At 45.7% G+C, this 20,555-nt stretch overlaps 1 protein-coding gene and 1 long non-coding RNA gene across 2 annotated transcripts; one reads left to right on the top strand and one right to left on the bottom strand.

The window, feature by feature from the left end:
* Window positions 1-3,551: 3,551 nt before the first annotated feature.
* Window positions 3,552-10,194, bottom strand: LOC129533719 (uncharacterized). The gene is made up of 3 exons (XR_008680054.1): window positions 10,108-10,194; window positions 4,586-4,744; window positions 3,552-4,491 (listed from the first exon to the last, which is right to left on the bottom strand). It is a non-coding gene; the product is annotated as an uncharacterized lncRNA (long non-coding RNA).
* PITHD1 (PITH domain containing 1) lies at window positions 8,836-20,433 on the top strand. Its single transcript, XM_004024892.3, has 6 exons — window positions 8,836-11,005; window positions 11,730-11,773; window positions 12,156-12,233; window positions 17,886-17,990; window positions 18,528-18,636; window positions 19,488-20,433. The coding sequence occupies exons 1-6, from the start codon at window positions 10,808-10,810 to the stop codon at window positions 19,587-19,589; spliced, it is 636 nt and encodes a 211-aa protein (XP_004024942.1). The 5' UTR covers window positions 8,836-10,807; the 3' UTR covers window positions 19,590-20,433.
* The last annotated feature ends 122 nt before the right edge of the window (window positions 20,434-20,555 follow it).

Here is a 20,555-nt window from a genome sequence, read left to right as displayed (position 1 = left end):
ACCTCAGGTGAGATCAGGTGAGATCCACCTGCCTCGACCTCCCAAAGTGCTGGGATTACAGGCATGAGCCATTGTGCCTGGCCTGACACTAAGCTTTTTTTTTTTTTTTGGGATGGAGTCTTGCTCTGTTCCCCAGACTGGAGTGCAGTGGCGTGATCTCAGCTCACTGCAACCTCCGCCTCCCAGGCTCAAGCGATTCTCCTGCCTCAGTCTCCCAAGTAGCTGGGATTATAGGCATGCATCACTACAACCCGGCTAATTTTTGTATTTTTAGTAGAGACGGGGTTTCACCATGTTGGCCAGGCTAGTCTTGAACTCCTGACCTCAAATGATCCACCTGCCTCTGCCTCCCAAAGTGCTGGGATTACAGTCATGAGCCACCACGCCCGGCCGACACTAAGCAATTCTTAAAATGTACACTGAAGTTTGAGAACTGCTCCAGAGAATTTGCCACAGTGGAATAGCTCTTCACAGCAGGTCCCTAGGTCAGGACTAGGAAGCTTGTTGATTTAGTAGTAAGCAAATACTTGCATTGCTTCCCACTCTGTGTCACTGACTAAGTCAGACATGGCAGGCTGGGGACAGTGGCTCACAGCTGTAATCCCAGCACTTTGGGGGGCCAAGGTGAGAGATTACTTGAGTCCAGGAGGTTGAAACTAGCCTGGGCAACATAGTGAGATCTTGTCTCTAAAAAAATAAAATATTAGGCCAGGCGCGGTGGCTCATGCCTGTAATCCCAGCACTTTGGGAGCCTGAGGCGGGCAGATCACCTGAGGTCAGGAGATCAAGACCAGCCTGACCAACATGGAGAAACCCCATCTCTACTAAAAATACAAAATTAGCCGGGCGTGGTGGCACATGCCTATAATCCCAGCTACTCGGGAGGCTGAAGCAGGAGAATACCTTGAACCTGGGAGGTGGAGGTTGCAGTGAGCCAAGATCATGCCATTCAAAATAAAATAAAAATAAAATAAAATGTTAGTTGGGCATGGTAGCATGAACCTGTAGTTCTAGCTACTCAGGAGGCTGAGGTGGGAGGATTGCTTGAACTCGGGGAGGTTGAGGCTGCAGTGAGCCAAGATCATCCCACTGCGCACCAGCCCGGGTGAAAGAGCAAGACCCTGTCTCAAAAAAGAAAAAAAAAAAGGCCAGGCATGGTGGCTCATGCCTGTAATCCCAGCACTTTGGGAGGTCAAGGCAGATGAATCACCTGAGGCCAGGAGTTCGAGACCAGCCTGACCCACATGGAGAAACTCCGTCTTTACTAAAAATACAAAATTAGCTGGGCGTGGTGGTGCATGCCTGTAATCCCAGCTACTTGGGAGGCTGAGGCAGGAGAATTGCTTGAACCCAGGAGGTGGAGGTTGCGGTGAGCCAAGATTGTGCCATTGCACTCCAGTCTGGACAACAAGAGCGAAACTCCGTCTCAAAAAAAAAAAAAAAAAAAAAAGAGACATGGCCCTTGCCCTCATGAAGCTTTCAATGTAGTAGGGAGACAGTTATCAAATAACTGCACAAATAATTCTTTTTTTTTTTTTTGAGACAAAGTCTCGCTCTATTGGCAGGCTGGAGTGCAGTGGCGCGATCTTGGCTCACTGCAACCTCCGCTTCCCGGATTCAAGCAATTCTCCTGCCTCAGGCTCCCGAGAAGCTGGGACTACGAGTGTGCGCCACCATGCCCAGCTAATTTCTGTATTTTTGGTAGACACGGGTTTTACCATGTTGGCCAGGATGGTCTCGATCTCTTGACCTCGTGATCTGCCCGCCTCGGCCTCCCAAAGTGCTGGGATTACAGGCGTGAGCCACCGCGCCTGGCTTTTTTTTTTTTTTTTTTTTTTTTTTGAGACGGAGTCTCACTCTGTCGCCAGGGCTGGAGTGCAGTGGTGCGATCTCCGCTCACTGCAAGCACCGCCTCCCGGGTTCACGCCATTCTCCTGCCTCAGCCTCCCGAGTAGCTGGGACTACAGGCTCCCGCCACCACGCTCGGCTAATTTTTTGTATTTTTAGTAGAGACGGGGTTTCACTGTGTTAGCCAGGATGGTCTTGATCTCCCGACCTCGTGATCCACCAACCTCGGCCTCCAAGAGTGCTGGTATTACAGGCGTGAGCCACAGCGCCCGGCCACAAATAATTCTTTAAAGTACAGGTTTCCGGGCCCTACTGAAGAAATATGGTTGAATAGGTCAAAGGTAGGATCTGGAAACAGGTACGCTTTTGTAGGCCTCCCCCAATGAACTCGATGAGCGGCCTGGTTTGGGAATGCCTAGTGTAGTGGAAAAAGCATGCATGACCTTTGGGATGAGACCCAGGTTCAAATCCTGCCTCCACCACTCCCACACCTCTCTGAGCCTCAGTTTCCTCATTGGTAAAATGGGAATTATGACACTCCGCAGGAATTCTTATAAGGATTCAATGACAGAAGGGGAGCCACATTTTAGTGTCCCTCCTTCTTTCCCTCTCAATGTGGAATGAAAGAAAAAGGTTTTGTTTTTTACTGATGGGAATTCAAACTTTAGGGTCACAAGCTAAGAACTATTTTGAGGTCAACAAGTCCTTCCTGATAACTGAAATCTTAGTGCCTGCTTCCTCAGAGTTAGTTTGACTTTTCTGTTTTGGGGCCCCATTCTAATATTTTTGGGTCCCTTAAACTGCAGCTTCTAACAACCACTAAAAAGGAAGACCACCTAATTTCTTCTTACGGCCACAAACTCAAATACCAGGGGTTTGGTATGTGACAGCAGGCTGTGATGGGAACAGAAAGAAAATGGAGCTATTCACACAGTTCCACTTTATTGCTTCCGGGTTGAAGACAGGGCCCAGTGTTGCCACCTCTTCTGGATTTAAAGAAAATGGCCGGCCAGGTGCGGTGGCTCATGCCTGTAATCCCAGAACTTTGGAGGCTGAGGCAGGTGGATCACTTGAGGTCAGGAGTTTGAGACCAGCCTGCTAACATGGTGAAACCCCGTCTCTACCAAAATATACAAAAATTAGCCAGGTGTGGTGGCGTATGCCTGCAGTCCCAGCTACTTGGGAGGCTGAGGTGGGAAAATCTCTTGAACCTGGGAAGCAAAGTTTGCACTGAGTGACAAAGCTCCAGCCTGGGTGACAAAGAGAGACCCTGTCTCAAAAAAAAAAAAAAAAAAAGGAAAAAGGAATAGGCTCAGCAGTAGTTCTCAACTAGAGGTGACTTTGTTCCCAGTATGACACTTGGCAACATCTGGAGACATTTTGGTTGTCGCTGTTGTTGGGGAGCTATGGGCATCTAGTGGGCAGAGGCCATGGATGCTGCTATCCATGCTACAATGCACAAGACAGCGCCCCTCCCCCAACAAAGAATTATCTGGCCGAAAATGTAAATAGAGCCAAGGTTGAGAAGCCTTGGACACGGTTCTGTTGCAGCAACAACCCCCAAATCTCAGTGGCTTGCAACAACAGAGGTCTCACCGCCTGTCCATTGTGAGTCTGACAGGGATCTGCTTTATGTCATCCTCACTCAGGGGCCCAGGCTAAGGGAGGTGCCATTCCCATGCTTGTAAGATCTTCGAGGCAAGTAGAGAATATTAATATTTATTAACATTAATTATAATAGAAAAATAATATTAATTACAATATTGATATAACTGTTGTTATGTCTAGAAGTGACATCTATCATTGCCATCATATTGCATTGGCTGCACCTTAATTCATGGGGTCAAGGAAGCACAATCCATCCATGTTCCTGGATGCAGAGAATTGGGAATATTTGCTAACAGCATTAAAGATTCCAAAGGTTGGGTGCACCAAAACCTCAGAGATCACCACTAAAGAACTTATTCATGTAACCAAACACCACCTGTTCCCCCAAAACTTATCGGAAAAAACTAAAAATCCAGAGAAAAATGTATGCTGACCAAAAAAAACCAAAAAAACCTCCAAAGGTAATCATGACAGCCTGGGCTCTAGGTAATCCACAAGGCTCGGAGAAGGGCAGCTAAGGGCACAGGCTGTGGAGTCAGACGTCAGACTCTGCTTCAAACCCCACACTTTCTAGCCATGTGGCCTTGAGCATGTCACTTAATCTCTTTCTCAGTTTCTTTCTCTAAAAATGAGGTAAATAGGCTGGGCGTGGTGGCTCACACCTGTAATCCCAGCACTTTGGGAGGCCCAGGCGGGCGGATCACGAGGTCAGGAGATGGAGACCATCCTGGCTAACACAGTGAAACCCTGTCCCTATTTAAAAATACAAAAAATTAGCCGGGCATGGTGGCAGGCACCTGTAGTCCCAGCTACTCAGGAGGCTGAAGTGGGAGGACTGGTTGAGCCCAGGAGGCAGAAGTTGCAGTGAGCCAAGATTGTGCCACTGCACTCCAGCCTGGGTGGCAGAGTGAGACCCTATCTCCAAAAAAAAAAAGTTTATAAATGGAGCGATGGGAAAAAACTTGGATGCTTTTCTTACCTGCCCCAGGGTAGTCCTAGAAATCAGTGAGAATTCCCATTTGTCCTCAGAGATTCCTGCAACATAGGAGTGCAAGAGAGGAGACAGTAAGCAGAGGCACAAGGCATTACTCCCAAATCACAGCTAAGCCACCCTGCAACCCTGACTTACAAACCCAGCTCCCTTAGCAACTGCAGTTTCCCATCCAACCAGACGAGGGCGCCGAGCTGACAGTCTTGCTGCTGGCAATAGTGATAGCCGCTGTGAAACCACAGTAGATGGTCGTCCACTTGTCGAGGAGAATGCTGAATTCTTATCACTTTTGCACCACTGTAAAGTCACAAAGTCATAAGTCGAACCACCATAAACTGGGGATTATCCGCAGTCCCCCCTTATCTGTGGGCGATATGTTCCAAGACCCTCAGGGGATGACTGAATAGTACTGAACGCTATATATACAGTACTATGCTTTTTTCTATACATACATACCTATGATTACATTTAATTTATAAATTAGGCATGATGAGATTAAACAACTAATAATAAAATGGAACAATTATAGCAATATGATGTAATACAGTTATCAGGCACTGTGCTCATAACTTTTGCAGTTTCATGAGTGGCAGCAAAACTAGCAGGTATTTCTTTTTCCTTCATAATTTCACAGATAGAAGATTCGTTCTTATTACAGATCTTAGCGACCTCAGCACACTTTATTTTTTCTTTCCTTATTATAACTTTTACCTTTTTCATTTAAAGAAAGAACTTTATGGCTTCTCTTTGGCATATCCAAATTGCTAGCATCACTACTCTTGCACTTTGGGGCCACTACTAAGTCAAATAAGGGTGACTTGAACACAAGCATTGCAATATCACGGCAGTCGATCCGATAACGAACAGGGCACTTACTTAGTAAGTGACTAACGAACAGGGAGTGTATACAGCGTGGAGGCACTAGACAAAGGGACAATTCAGGTTCCCCAGGTGGACAGAGCGGGACAGCACAAGACTTCATCACGCTACTCAGGACAGCATGCAATTTAAAACTTACAGATGGTTTATTTCTGAAAATTTCCATTTAATATTTTTGGACAGTGGTTGACTGCATGTAACTGAAACCACAGAAAGCAAAACTGAGTCAGGGGCGGAGGGGGGGGGCGGCTACAGCAATAGCCTTTCCCTGTGGACCAGATGTTATACCAAACACTTTCATGTGTTATTTCACATTACTGTCATAGCACTCCACAACATAGGTACTCTTATGATTCCCATTTTATGTAAGACAAATCTGAGGCCTAGAAAAAAGAAAAAGAAAAAGAAAAAAGAAAAAAATCTGAGACCTAGAGAGGTTAAGCAATTTGCCTAGCAGGCCAAACCTAATATTTGCAGGACAGGGGCAAGAATACAGCTGAATGCACACTTAAAAAGTTATAAATGACCCTAATGAACTATTAAATAAAAGACAATCTATTCTGCTATGTCAATAAATAAACCTTCACAATGACCTGGAAGACCACATTCACATTCTTGGGCCTCTCAGAGTTCTGTACTAGAAGGTGGTGGGAGGCAGAGAACAGGACCCTAGCCCTGCCCCATTCTCTCCATATCTCTAAATCTGTTTGCCTGGCAGGGCCTTGTGTCCACGCATGCAGAGGTCCTAACCTGTGTGCTCACACTTTGTTCTAGGGGTTCTAAATTGAAAAGGTCCCTCAGGTATCCAGCACAATGAATGACAAAAGAGACCAAAGCACAACAAAAATCATCACATTCTAGAATACCAAGAGAAGATCTTAAAAGCTTCCAGAAAACGGGGTGGGGTGGGGGGAAAACCCATACAAAGAATCAGGATTCAGAACAGCATTGTATTTATCAAAGCCAGAAAAAAAACAGAGCAATTTCTTCACAATTATGAAAGAATTCTATCCATAGCCAAACCACCAATTAAATACAGTAGAATAAAGCCATTTTCAGTGCCACTTAACATGTATGGCAGCATGGTAGCCAGCCACTAAGGTGGCCTCTAATGATTTCTACCTCCTGGTATCTGCACTCTTATGAAGTTCCCGCACACACTGAATATGGCTGACCTGTGAAACCATGGGATGTTGCAAAATTGACAATATGGGACTTCTGTGGCTAGGTCATAAAAGACATTGGTGGTTTCTACCTTGCCCTTAGATCACTTGCTCTGCTGAAAACCAGCTGCTGTATCATGAGGACACTCAAACAGTACTATTGAGAGGTCCATGTGTTAAGAACTGGGGCCTCCTGCCAACAGCCTGCACAAACTTGCCAGCCGGGGCTTCTCCAGCCCTGGCCAAGCCTTCATATGATTTCAGGCTCATGAGAGACCCCAAGCCAGAACCACCCAGCTAGGACGCTCTCAAATTCCTAACTCACAGAAACTGTGAGATGATAAATGTTAATTGTTGTTTTGAGGAGAGAGGCCATTTCTCTTACTGTCTCTGAAGAGAAGGAAGAAGTAAAAGCTGAAAAACAACAGGAATGAAGTCAGTGGCAAGACCAACTGATGCCACTTACCAGGCCTGAGGTTAAAGATTAACGCCCCCACCCTAACCACATGTGTTACCTATAGATCACTTGCTCAGTCTATCACAACCCTTTCACGTGGACCCCCTTAGAGTTATAAGCCCTTAAAAGGGCCAGGAACTTTTTCTTCGGAGAGCTTGGTTCTTGAGACACAACTCTGCCAACGCTCCTGGCGAATAAAGTCTCTTCCTTCTTTAACCTGGTGTCTGACAGGTTTTGTCTGCTGCTTGTCCTGCTACAGTTTTAAGCCATTAAGTTTGGGAATAATTTGTTACACAACAAAACACAACTAATACAGACCTACTGGGAGGGGAGGAGCCACAGTATTTTGCAGTTCTTACAATCAGGAGGTGAAGTCTACAGTCTAGCTCTCCACTCTAGAATTTGGATTTGGCTGATGGGTCATTATAGAAAGATTATAGATGTAAGGCTTAAAAAGTGCTTGTGCTGGCAGGGCGCAGTGGCTCATGCCTGTAATCCTAGCACTTTGGGAGGCCGAGGTGGGCAGATCACCTGAGGTCAGAAGTTTGAGACCAGCCTGCCCAACATGGTGAAACCCCATCTCTACTAAAAATACAAAAATTAGCCAGGTGTGGTGGCAGGCGCCTGTAATCCCAGCTACTCGGAAGGCTGAGGCAGGAGAATCGCTTGAACCCGGGAGGGGGAGGTTGCAGTGAGCAGAGATTGTGCCACTGCACTCCAGCTTGGGTGACAGAGCAAGACTCCATCTCAAAAAAAAAAAAAAAGTGCTTGTGCAATTGAGTCTTGCCCTCTCTTGCTCCTGGGAACTCTGCAATTATCACCATGTAATTTAGCTAGCCTTGTCTGCTGGAGACACGTGGTCCCATCATCCCAGCTAACAGCCAGCATCAAGCAGACGAGAGTGAGACCATCCCAAACTTTCCAGCCCAAGCTGAACTGGCCCAGAAAAGCTAATCCACAGGATCATGCGAATTAATCAATGTTTGTTGTTTAAAGCTATCAAAGTTTTAGGGTAATTTGTTACACAGCACAAGCTAATTGATACAGCATATTTACTTTGTGTGCACCTCCCGCCTCAACCTCCCCACCCTAACCAGGAAACTACTGATGTGTTACAAGAACACTGCAGGATGTGTTCAAAGCCTGGTTACCTCCTAACTTTACCTGGTCTTGGGCAAGTTAGTTTGCCTCTTTCAGCCTCAGTTTTCCTCATCTTCAAATTGGAGATAACAGTAGGTAATAGCACCTAGCTCTCTTTTTTTTTTTTTTGAGATGGAGTCTCACTCTGTCGCTCAGGCTGGAGTGCAGTGGCACAATCTCGGCTCACTGCAAGCTCTGCCTCCTGGGTTCAAGCGATTCTCCTGCCTCAGCCTCCCGAGTAGCTGGGATTACAGGCACACGCTATGATGCCTGGCTAATTTTTGTATTTTTAGTAGAGACGGGTTTTCACCATGCTGGCCAGGCTGGTCTCAAACTCCTGACCTCAAGTGATCTACCCGCCTCGGCCTCCCAAAGTGTTACAGGTGTGAGCCACCACACCTGGCTGTACCTAGCTCTTAAAGTTCATGTGACAATTAATTGAGATGAACTACATAATGTGCTTAGCACACAGTGCTCAAATAAATCATTAATGAAGGCAACAGGAAAAAGTCAAAATGAGCAGATCTCCTGGGTAAGGCCTGAGTTGGTCCTTCAAAAGGACAGTCTTTCCAAAGAAAGGCTACCAAGTGTATCAGTCAAGTAAACATTTACTGTTTGCCACATTCCAGGTCCCTTACCTGAAACTGTGACCTAAAAGCAGGAATAATTCATGGCACTGAGCTATTTTGAAACAGAACCAAGCTTGCTTATTGCACAAGTAACTAAAATAGGACATCAAAATATTTTTCTTGTTTTTATTTTTTTGAGACAGTCTTGCTCTGACACCCAGGTTGGAGTGCAGCGGCATGATAACAGCTCACTACAGCCTCACCCTCCCAGGCTCAGGAGATCCTTCCACTTCAGCCTCCCAAATAGCTGGGACCACAGGCATGAGCCACCATGCTGGGCTAATATTTTTAATTATTTTTGTAAAGATGGGGTCTCCCTATGTTGCCCAGGCTAGTCTCAAACTCCTAGGCTCAAGTGATCCTCCCACCTTGGCCTCCCAAAAGTGCTGAGATTACAGGCATGAGGCACTGCATGTGGCCCAGAAAATATTTCTGAATGGAACTTGAAAAAATGGATATTTTGGTCTATACTTCACCAGCCCCACTGAGCACTCCAGAGCCAGATGTGAAGGGAAGAGGGTAGCCAGGGTATCCCATAACTCTCTTTCTGTATCCTGTCTTTTCCCCACCAGGGAGTAGGAAAACATTCTATCCTGAAAACAAGATTATTTCACCTCTAAACAGTGGCTTTTAATTATTTTGATCTCAACCCACAATATGAAAAACACATCATATTGTGTCTGAATACAAACTCAAAACTGAAACAAAAGTTTCATCAATTGAGACTTGAAATGTGTGATACATCCTGGTGTTTTTTTTTTGTATTCTATTTTTTTTTTTTAATGTTGATCACAATTCTCTATAAACGGATTTTAAAACCTACTGACAGGCCACAACCAGCTGTTTGAAAAAAAGTACTCTGAAATATCACATGGGGGAGGAAATGCAGAGATCATCTAGTCCAATCCCTTCACTTCACAGGGGGTAAACTGAGTCTCAGAAGATCAAGTCACTTGCCCAAGGCCACGCAGCTAGTAAGTGGCTGTCGTTGGATTTGACCGTAATAACCATCGGCTACTGAATGCCCATCATGTGTCAGCCATTTGCTGAGTTTTTTCTTTTTTTTTCTTTTTGATACGGAGTCTTGCTCTGTCGCCAGGCTGGAGTGCAGTAGCGCGATGTCGGCTCACTGCAACCTCTGCCTCCCGGGTTCAAGCGATTCTCCTGCTTCAGCCTCCCGAGTAGCTGGGACTACAGGCTCGCGCCACCACGCCTAGCTAATTTTTGTATTTTTAGTAGAGACGGGGTTTCATCATGTTGGCTAGGATGGTCTCGATCTTTTGACCTCGTGATCCGCCCGCCTCGGCCTCCCAAAGTGCTGGGATTACAGGCGTGAGCCACCGCGCCCGGCCTGCTGAGTTCTTTAATTGCATTATTTCATTTAATACTCACTGTGATCCTATGAAACAGATACTATTCTTTCCACCTTACAGACGGGGAAACGGAGTCTCAGAATAGGGGAAATGACTTAAGGTGTCACAATGGCCAGTAGCAGACACAGGAGTAGTCTTTAGGTCTGGCCGTGCACAAAGCCCCGTGCTCTCAAGCTGTAACCCCGCTATCAAGAAAGTGGTTATGCAAGTGGGCCTGTGAGCTCTCAACGTCTAAGCCGTGCGCATGTGAGACAGCGATAAGCTCGCGTTCTCCAGTCTCCAGGGCCTTATCATTCCTCACGCTTTCCTTCATCAGCTCGCAAAGAAACGTGGCGATCAAGGAAGAGAGCACAGGCTCCAGCCTCGTCGGGGGAGGAGAATTCGAATCTCAGCCTGTGAGTTTACTCAGCACACCGGTTTAATCTCTTGGTCCTTCAGTTTCCACACCTAGGAAGCTGGGACAGCAGCAGCACCCAGCGCCAGGACTGGAGTCAACAGGAACTCTGGCACCTGGGAGGCGCGCGTCCTACGTCAGTTCCGCTCGACCCCACCCCCGCCTTCTCCCCACGCGCATGCGCCGCGCAGCGGCGCCTTTTACGACGCGGCAGGCGCGGCGCGCTTGGCTGCCGCAGGTGAACGGCGCGGAGCTGGTCTGAGGCGAGGCGAGCCGAGCGAGCGCGGCTGTGGGGCCGAGAGGACGCGCAGGTGGCGGCGTCGCCATGTCGCACGGTCACAGCCACGGCGGGGGCGGCTGCCGCTGCGCCGCCGAACGGGAGGAGCCGCCCGAGCAGCGCGGCCTGGCCTATGGCCTGTACCTGCGCATCGACCTGGAGCGGCTGCAGTGCCTTAACGAGAGCCGCGAGGGCAGCGGCCGCGGCGTCTTCAAGCCGTGGGAGGAGCGGACCGACCGCTCCAAGGTGGGCCGCCTGGGGCTTGGGGCGGGCGGGGCAGGGTGCGTGTGGGGCCTCGGGCCGTCGGTCTACTCATTTCTGATGTTAAGAATAACGACAGCCTGGTTGCCAAGCGCTTTTCCGTGCCTGTCTCCTGCCAGCTTTTTGGGAGGCGAGCAGCGTTGTCTCCCCATTTTGCATATAGGGAAACTGAGGCCTAGAGGGAACGGGGACAGTTTTGTCAGGCTACACAGCCTAACGCTCTATTCCAGGGCTGTGTGGGTTAGAGAGGATGGTCGTGAGGGCCGTTGGACCATTGGTGCTAGTGGCTGCCTCATCATATTACCTGGTGAAGACGAGCCTAGGGAGATGAAAGGTGGTTCCCATATAGAGCAAAGGTTCTTTACATTGTGGGGTCGCAGGCCCCTTTGCTATCTGTTTGAAAGCAGTGGACCTTCTTCTCAGAAAAATGCACATAAACACCTGCCTTTCAGTTCACACTTCAGAAGGCTCTTCGACCCTGGAAATTCATTCATGGGCTTTTTGTTAAGAACCTTCCAGTTGGGTGGCCTGTGGCTGTTATGACACTGGATAAGACTGGTTAGCTTCAAGTTCATAAGTCTTGGAAAACCAAGGGAGAGTGACTCTTCCCATTGCACCCCAGTTGTAGAACAGGGTGGGAGATGCCTGAAAATGTAGGCTCTCAGCAAATATTTGTTGCTTTCTCCTCCCCCCTCCCCATCCCCTCCAGTTTGTTGAAAGTGATGCAGATGAAGAGCTTCTGTTTAATATTCCGTAAGTATCTCCTTGGTGCCTACCTCAGGCTAAATAGGCTGTACCCAGTTGCCTCAGATGGATTCATTCGCTGGTGTCAAGAGCACACATTTGCTTCTAGAAATGGGATAAATTACTTTGGTGGGTTTGAGGAGGAAAGCATCATAGCTTTCTTGGTGCAGACTGGAAACAGATGTATTTGTAGAACAATAACTGAGAAATTGAGGTAAATTTCTTAGAATTGTAGAATGCTAGAGGTAGACAGGATCTTAGAAATTATCTAGTACAAGTTGACAGATGAGTAAACTGAAGCCCATACAGGGGAAGGGTCTTGCCCAGGGTCACACAACTAAACAGGTATTCAAACCCAGGTTTGACAACCTTCTCTTTTGCATTCTGGCAGATTTACGGGCAATGTCAAGCTCAAAGGCATCATTATAATGGGAGAGGATGATGACTCACACCCCTCTGAGATGAGACTGTAAGTGGCAAAGGCTTAGGCCCTCAAAGGAGCTCCTAATTCTCTTTTTCTGGTAACATTTTATTCCAGAATAGTATCATTTTTCTTCTTACCGGGTTTAATATTTCCCCTTTTAAAATATCTTGGTCCTGTTCTCATTCTGCATTGGAATACATGTATTTTTTCCTGAATTAATGACTTTTTTAGATTAAGCATCTTTAGGCCCAACAGTGTGTCTCATATTTCAAAGTGCTTACTATGACATGATTCATTCAGAGAGCATTGTGTAAATGTCACTTGTTGATGACTCTGCAGTTTTCTTAATAACTAGCTGCAGATCTCATATGATCTTATGGATTCTTTTCTTGGGCTTAGCTTCAACATTTTTCCTTGCTATTTCATACAGTAATGATCTTATGTGTTTTGTTGACATGGAATTGCTCCACCTGACTTTGCGTGGCATTTAGTTAGCAAAGTTGTGTATACCTCTTGCAACACTGAATCTTTTGCCGCCAGAGCTAGTACCCTTTTTGACAACTTACCTTATTCCAGAACAGCCTTCCTAAAAGAAAGGGAAAACTGCTTTCTGAGTGCTGGAGAAACATATAAGAAGAACTTTACATTTAAAAAATTCAGTCCGGGTGCAGTAGCTTATCTCACAAAACCAATAAAAGATGATATATAGGCTGGGCACGGTGGCTTACACTTGTAATCCTAGCACTTTGGGAGGCTGAGGCGGGCGGATCACCTGAGGTTCGAGACCAGCCTGGCCAACCTGGTAAAACCCCGTCTCTACTAAAAATACGAAAATTAGCTGGGCCTGGTGGTGCGTGCCTGTAATCCCAGCTACTAGGGAGGGTGAGGCAGGAGAATTGCTTGAACCTGGGAGGCGGAGGTTGCAGCGAGCCGAGATCTCGCCACTGCACTCCAGTCTGGATGACAGAAGGAGACCCCATCTCAAAAGTAATAATAAAAACAAATAAATAAAAAATTCAAATCCTAAAGGCCGAGCATGGTGGTTCACACCTGTAATCCCAGCACTTTGGGATGCCGAGACTGGTCAGGAGTTCAAGACCAGCCTGACCAAGATGCTGAAACCCCGTCTCTACTAAAAATACAAAAATTAGCCAGGTGTGGTGGCACACGCCTGTAATCCCAGCTACTTGGGAGGCTGAGGCAGGAGAATCGCTTGAACCCAGGTGGCAGAGGTTGCAGTGAGCCAAGATCGTGCCACTGCACTCCAGTCTGGGTGACAGAGCAAGACTCCATCTCAAAAGAAAAAAATAATTCAAATCCCAGCACTTTGGGAGGCCGAGGCGGGCAGATCACTTGAGGCCAGGAGTTCAAGATCATCCTGGTCAACATGGCGAAACCCTGTCACTACTAAAAATACAAAAATTAGCTGGGTGCGGTGGCACAGGCCTGTAATCCTAGCTACTGGAGAAGCTGAAGCATGAGAATCACTTGAACCGCGGAGGTGCAGGTTGCAGTGAGCCAAGATTGCACCACTGCATTCCAGCCTGGGCAACAGAGTGAGACTCTGTCTCAAAAAAAAAAAAAAAAAAAATTCATCTGAAAAATTGATTAAAGGACTTCCAAAGATTTAAGATATATTATAGTTGAGTATTAGAAACGTGAATTTGAAAGCAAATCCATGTATTTAATCATTTTAAAGAAATAATACCTTTGATGCTTTTGGAGACTCATTTACGTGGAAGATGATGGACTGACCTGAGAATATTAGGCATCCATGCTGCATTGTGATTTAGAGTGTGGGATCTGGAGTAAACTGGGTTCAAATAATGGCTGTACCACTTGCTAGCTTCATGACTTTGAGACCTTATCTTCGCTATGCCTGGATTTTCTATATCTAACATGGGAATGGTAACAGTGCATACATACCTCATAAGATTGTGGAGAGGCTTAAATGAGATAAAACATGTAAAGAGCTTAGATTAGGTCTGGAACACAGTTAAGTGTCCAATTTTGGGTGAACAGATACGAATACATAGCCCTCAGTTCTAAGCACACTACATATGTTATACTTTATCAAATGTAAGATGTCATTGATTGTAAAATGTACCATTATATTCAATTAATACAGAAAAAATGGTATTGAACTATGACATGTGATTGACACATCCAGAAAAATTAGATTGAGAGTATTAAATCAGGGAAGTTTGAACACAGATGAGGTGTTACGTGTTACTAAAGAATTACCATTCAGCCAGGCGCAGTGGCTCACACCTATAATCCCAGCACTTTGGGAAGCCGAGGCGGGCAGATCACCTGAGGTCAGGAGTTCAAGACCAGCCTGGCCAACATGGTGAAACCCTGTCTCTACTAAAAACACAAGAATTAGCCAGTCATAGTGGCAGTCGCCTGTAATGCCAGCTATTCGGGAGGCTGAGGCAGGAGAATCGCTTGAACCCGGGAGGCGGAGGTTGCAGTGAGCCAAGATTACTCCACTGCACTCCAACATGTGTGACAGTGCAAGACTCTGTCTCAAAAGAAAAAAAAAAAAAGAATTACCACTGGGCTGGGCACAGTGGCTCATGCCTCAATCCCAGCACTTTGGGGAGGCCGAGGCCAAAGGATCACTTGAGCCTAGGAATGAAAGGTTATGGTGAATTAAGATCGTAAGATCATATACTGGACCCCAGCCTGGGCAACAGAGCAAGGCTTAAAAAAAAATTATTTATATAGTTTGAGATAGGGCCTTACTTTGTCACCTAGGCTGGAGTGCAGTGGTGTGATCATAGCTCACTGCAGCCTCGACCTCCTCAGTTCAAGCAATCCTCCCACCGCAGCCTCCCAAGCAGCTGGGAATACAGACGTGTGCCACTACGCCCAGCTAATTTATGTATTTTTTTGCAGAGATGGGGTTTTGCTATGTTGCCCAGGCTGGTCTTGAACTCCTGGGATCAAGCAGGCTGCCCACCTCAGCCTCCCAGTGTGCTGAGATTACAGGAGTGAGCCACTGCACCCAGCCAAAAAAAAATTTAAAAAAGTGAATTGCTGTTAATTTTGTTATCTGTTGATATTGTCAATTATTATAAAATGGTATTACATATATGTATTTTATTTTATTTTATTTTATTTTTGAGACAGAGTCTCACTGTGTCGCCCAGGCTGGAGTGCAGTGGCGCGATCTCGGCTCACTGCAAGCTCCGCCTCCTGGGTTCACGCCATTCTCCCATCTCAGCCTCCTGAGTAGCAGGGACTACAGGTGCCCGCCACCATGTCTGGCTAATTTTTTGTATTTTTTAGTAGAGGTAGAGTTTCACTGTGTTAGCAAGGATGGTCTCGATCTCCTGACCTCGTGATCCGCCCACCTCAGCCTCCCGAAGTGCTGGGATCACAGGCACATGTGTGTATATATGTGTATATACATATATACGCATATATATATACACATATATGTGTATATATACGTGTGTGTGTGTATTTTTTGTTTTTTTAAGACGGCGTTCTGCTCTGTTGCCTAGGCTTGAGTGCAGTGGCCCAATCTTGGCTCACTGCAACCTCCGCCTCCTGGGGTCAAGCGATTCTCTTGCTTCAGCCTCCTGAGTAGCAGGGATTACAGGCACGCACCACCAGGCCTGGCTAATTTTTTTTTAATTTTTAGTAGAGACAGGGTTTCACCATGTTGACCAGGCAGCTCTCGAACTCCTGACCTCAAGTGATCCGCCTGCCTCCGCCTCCCAAAGTGCTGGGATTACAGGCGTGAGCCACCACGCCTGGCCCATACTGGAATATTTATAGGTGAAATGATGTGTCTGGGATTGCTTTAAAATATTGAGCTTAAACAAAATCGGGCTGATGGGCAAGATCAACAAAATGTTGATCATCGAAGATGAGTGAAAAGTATGTGGAGATTCATTATGTAATCTCTGCTTTTGTGTAAGTTTGAACTTTTCCATAGTAAAGTTTTTTCAATATATGCGTTACTTAGAATCGATTCAATTTCATCTCCATACCAACTGTGTGGAATATGTACTATTACCATTCCCATTTTACAGATGAGGAAACAGAGGTTAAATCAGGTGCCCAAATTTACTCAGCTGGTAAGTGACAGAGCCAGGCTTGAATCCTAGAAAGTCTAGCTCTAGATTTTAACTACAGCGCTATACTGCTTCTCATTATGCCGCTCATAAATGTTTACTATTATTATTATTCTGTGGTGCATCATTCTTAGAAACACTTTGAAGTAAACGTTTGCTTTCTTTTTTTTTTTTTTTTTTTTTTTTTTTGAGACGGAGTCTCGCTCTGTTGCCCAGGCTGGAATGCAGTGGCGCCATCTCGGCTCACTCCAAGTTCCGCCTCCCAGGTTCATGCCGTTCTCCTGCCTCAGCCTCCCAAGTAGCTGGGACTACAGGCGCCTGCCACCACGCCCGACTAATTTTTTGTATTTTTAGTAGAGACAGGGTTTCACCATGTTAGCCAGGATGGTCTCCATCTCCTGACCTCATGATCCGCCCGCTTCGGCCTCCCAAAGTGCTGGGATTACAGGTGTGAGCCACTGCGCCCGGCGGCTTTCTTAAATTACATGCATTTTGCCCCAGCCAATATCGAGGCCTGTTCTGTGTGGGTGTGTCAATAAAACACCCTGGAATTGGTGGGGACATGTGGCTTATAGTCTTTGGGAATTTGTGGGTTATAGAGACAGCTGCTTTTTAGATTACTCTTTGAAAAACATTTTCTTCTCTAGCAGTTTACTTTTTATTTATTCTGAGACTGAGTCTCTCTGTCACCCAGGCTGGAGTACAGTGGCGTGATCTTGGCTCATTGCACCCTCTCTAGCAGTTTCAATGTGAGATTGCAGTCTTTTGTGATCTTTCAAAATGGAAATCCTCATGTTATAAATGTTTTAAGAACTGTAAGGTGACTGAGTGTATGCGTGGTTTTTGGACACAAAAAAATGCTTGAGCATTGGGTTACCTGATCTTTTATCTCTTAACTGTGTGTAATATGTTTCTGCCAAAGTATGTATTTTTCCCATGAGTAAGCTGTTTTATTTAATAACATCCTCAGTTTGGTCTGAATGTGCTGAGTTGTTTATTTTCTCCATGCATTTGCTGCATGTGACCTAGTTTGAGCCGTCTCTTTGTGTATTGCTTCTCATGTGATATTAACCCACTCAAAGATACCATGGGGTTATGTTGCAGATCTCAGCTCTTTTTTTGTTGGATTAAAGATATTTGTAGGCTGGACGCAGTGGCTCATGCCTGTAATTCCAGCACTTTCGGAGACCGACGCAGGCGGATCACCTGAGGTTGGGAGTTAGAGACCAGCATTGCCAACATGGCGAAACCCTGTCTTTACTAAAAGTACCAAAATTTGCCAGGCATGGTGGCGTACGCCTGTAGTTCCAGCTACTCAGGAGGGTGAGGCATGAGAGTCACTTGAACCCGGGAGGTGGAGGTTGCAGTGAGCTGAGATTGCACCATTGCACTCCAGCCTGGGTGACACAGTGAGACTCTGTCTCAAAAAAAAAAAAAAAAAAAGATATTTGGAGATACTTGTATAAAATGTCATTTCTAAAATATGACCCCCAAATTCAGTCTCCTATTGATAGAACCAAAGCCATTTAAGCAGTCAGTAGAAAATGTTGAAAACCTGAAACATGTGATAATGCACATTTCTTGACTTTTCTTTCCTTTCCTTTTTCAGGTACAAGAATATTCCACAGATGTCCTTTGATGATACAGAAAGGGAGCCAGATCAGACCTTTAGTCTGAACCGGGATCTTACAGGAGAATTAGAGTATGCTACAAAGTAAGCACTGGGCCTGTCTTCCATTCTCTGTGGCTTCTCATAGGGCTTGCCATTTATTTTTGGCCAGTCTCCTGCTCTCTTAGCATTGGAAATGAGTTAAAACAGTGGAGGAGACTTGATCTTTGGCTTGGTCAATTTTTTTGGCAGAGATTCAGTGCAAGCCACAGACTTGTTAACTTGCAAGCAATTGGCAGATCTGAATGAACTCCTAGGGTGGTTTTAGGAAAGATGTGTCTCCCATTAGTTTAGGTTAACACTAAATGTGCTTTAGAATCCCTGCTGGGTTATGCAGCATTTCTCATTCCTGTTCCTTGAGGGCAGGAGCAGTGTTTATCCCTACTACCTTGGACAGGATCTGGCAGGTGCTCAGTAAATGGTCATTGAATTAATTGCCTGTCCAAAGGAGAAGGAAGAACTCAGGAGCTCTGACTTTGCCTGGCTTTTACAAGCTGGAGCTGAATTGTTGTTTCACATGGTGGTGAGATACTCATTGAACTATAATTCATACCTTTTTTCCCTATTCCTGTCATCCTCTAGAATTTCTCGTTTTTCAAATGTCTATCATCTCTCAATTCATATTTCAAAAAACTTCGGAGCAGATACGACAAAGGTCTTTTATATTGGCCTGAGAGGAGAGTGGACTGAGGTAAGATGGGGTTGGAAAGGTTTTCCCCTCATGTCTACATATCTGCACACTGTGGTGATGGGAGCTTCCAGGGAAGGGAAAAGAGCAAGTGTCATAATTACTCCCAGTTTATTATTTTTCTTGGTTTTATCAGTATAAACTTTTCGTCTCATTTGAGAAACTACAGGTATTTTTAAGGGGGTTGAAACTGTTATTTTTATATATATAATATATATATAATATATATATATATCTCAGCTCACTGCGACCTCTGCCTCCCAGGTTCAAGTGATTCTCCTGCCTCAGCCCCCCAAGTAGCTGGGATTACAGGTGCCCACTCCCACGCCTGGCTAATTTTTTTGTATTTTTAGTAGAGACGGGGTTTCACCATGTTGGCCAGGCTGGTCTCGAACTCCTGACCTCAGGTGATCTGCCCATCTCAGCCTCCCAAAATGTTGGGATTACAGGTGTGAGCCACCTTGCCCAGCCTGAAATTGTCATTTATATTAATTCTCAGTTTTTTACTTTCAAATGCTTTCATTGAGTATTTTTGATAATCTTTTCTATTCATGAACCAGGGATAAGATAATACCATAGACAAGTTCCTGTTCTCATGGTACCCCCATTATAGTAGGGAGACTGAATCTTCAGAGTTACAGGGTGAATCAATGATAATGATCTTTGCAGCTTTCTGGAGTTAAAAAGTATCAAAATTGGGAGACATTAGATGATGACATCTAAGTATTAAAATAAGGAGATATTAAATGATGACTCCTAGAAATGAACCTGAATAAGGACTACCGCAATGTGTGTGGTGTGGGAAAGGACAGTTCTTTTAATGGCTGGCTGACCCAGCCTCAATTTTCTTGCAGCTTCGCCGACACGAGGTGACCATCTGCAATTACGAAGCATCTGCCAACCCAGCAGACCATAGGGTCCATCAGGTTACCCCACAGACACACTTTATTTCCTAAGGGCTGGCCAAGGCTCCCATAGAGGCGCTGTGTCAGTGAAGATGTACGACTACCTGTTGGGAAGGACAAAGGGATGAGGCTCCAGAGAGAGTTGGCTGCCACAGCCTCTGCCAAGCTTTGTCTTTGGGGCTTGCTGCAGAAACCTGGCCTACGGAAGATACGACACCACTGGGAGGGTTGTGTAGGTGCCAGGGGACCATCGTGGTTCTCTAGAGCGCTGCGGAAATTGGGTCTTGGGCTGGGTGGCATCTGGCAGTCATGGATAACGCTTGCTTTTCCAGTTAATGTGGCCATGTGATTCCAAGTGTCATGTTGCTTTGTGGCAGGATTGTTGTGTGACTTGTTTTTTTTTTTTTTTAAAGGAAACTATTTGTGGGCTATAGGAAACTTTCTGACGCCTCAGGATTGTGTTAGTAGTAGCCATCAGGAGGGTCTCCAACTAAAACACTTGTTCCTGCTTGCTCCTTGCCCCTCTCATTGTTCAGCATTCTTGTCAAGTTGCCCAGCTTGGAGTTGTCTGTCACGCACATGTGTCCTGTGGTTATAGCTAGAAGGACAGGAGTCTCTTGCTGTTGCGTGATAGCTTAAGCTTGGGGAGAAGATCTTTTCCACTGCCTAGCTAAGCAGTCTGGGGAGAGCATGGGGATCATTTCTATGTGTGTGGGTAATCTGGTCAGTAAGATTGAGACTTAGTTAAGATTCCCCTTGGAAATTCCTTAATGTTTATTAGCTTCTAACTAGTGTTGTAAGTCCGATGCCAGAATTTGGAGATTTGAGTTCTTCTTTTCATGGCTTTTATTCACTGTGACTAATAAGCTTCCTAATAAATCCTTGCCAGACTTAATGTTTGTATTTTCTTTTGAGTTCTTGATAGCCACTGATGCAACTTTCATTTCATGGGGAACTGTACTGAACTTTGAAATTTTTTGTTGTTGTTTTGGACTAGGTAGATTATAGGAAGTGCCA

This window comes from Gorilla gorilla, chromosome 1 (genome assembly GCF_029281585.2).
Source record: "Gorilla gorilla gorilla isolate KB3781 chromosome 1, NHGRI_mGorGor1-v2.1_pri, whole genome shotgun sequence".
Taxonomy (NCBI): domain Eukaryota; kingdom Metazoa; phylum Chordata; class Mammalia; order Primates; family Hominidae; genus Gorilla; species Gorilla gorilla.
The sequence above is the reverse complement of the archived record's forward strand: the minus strand, read 5'-3'. Positions and strand labels throughout refer to the sequence as shown.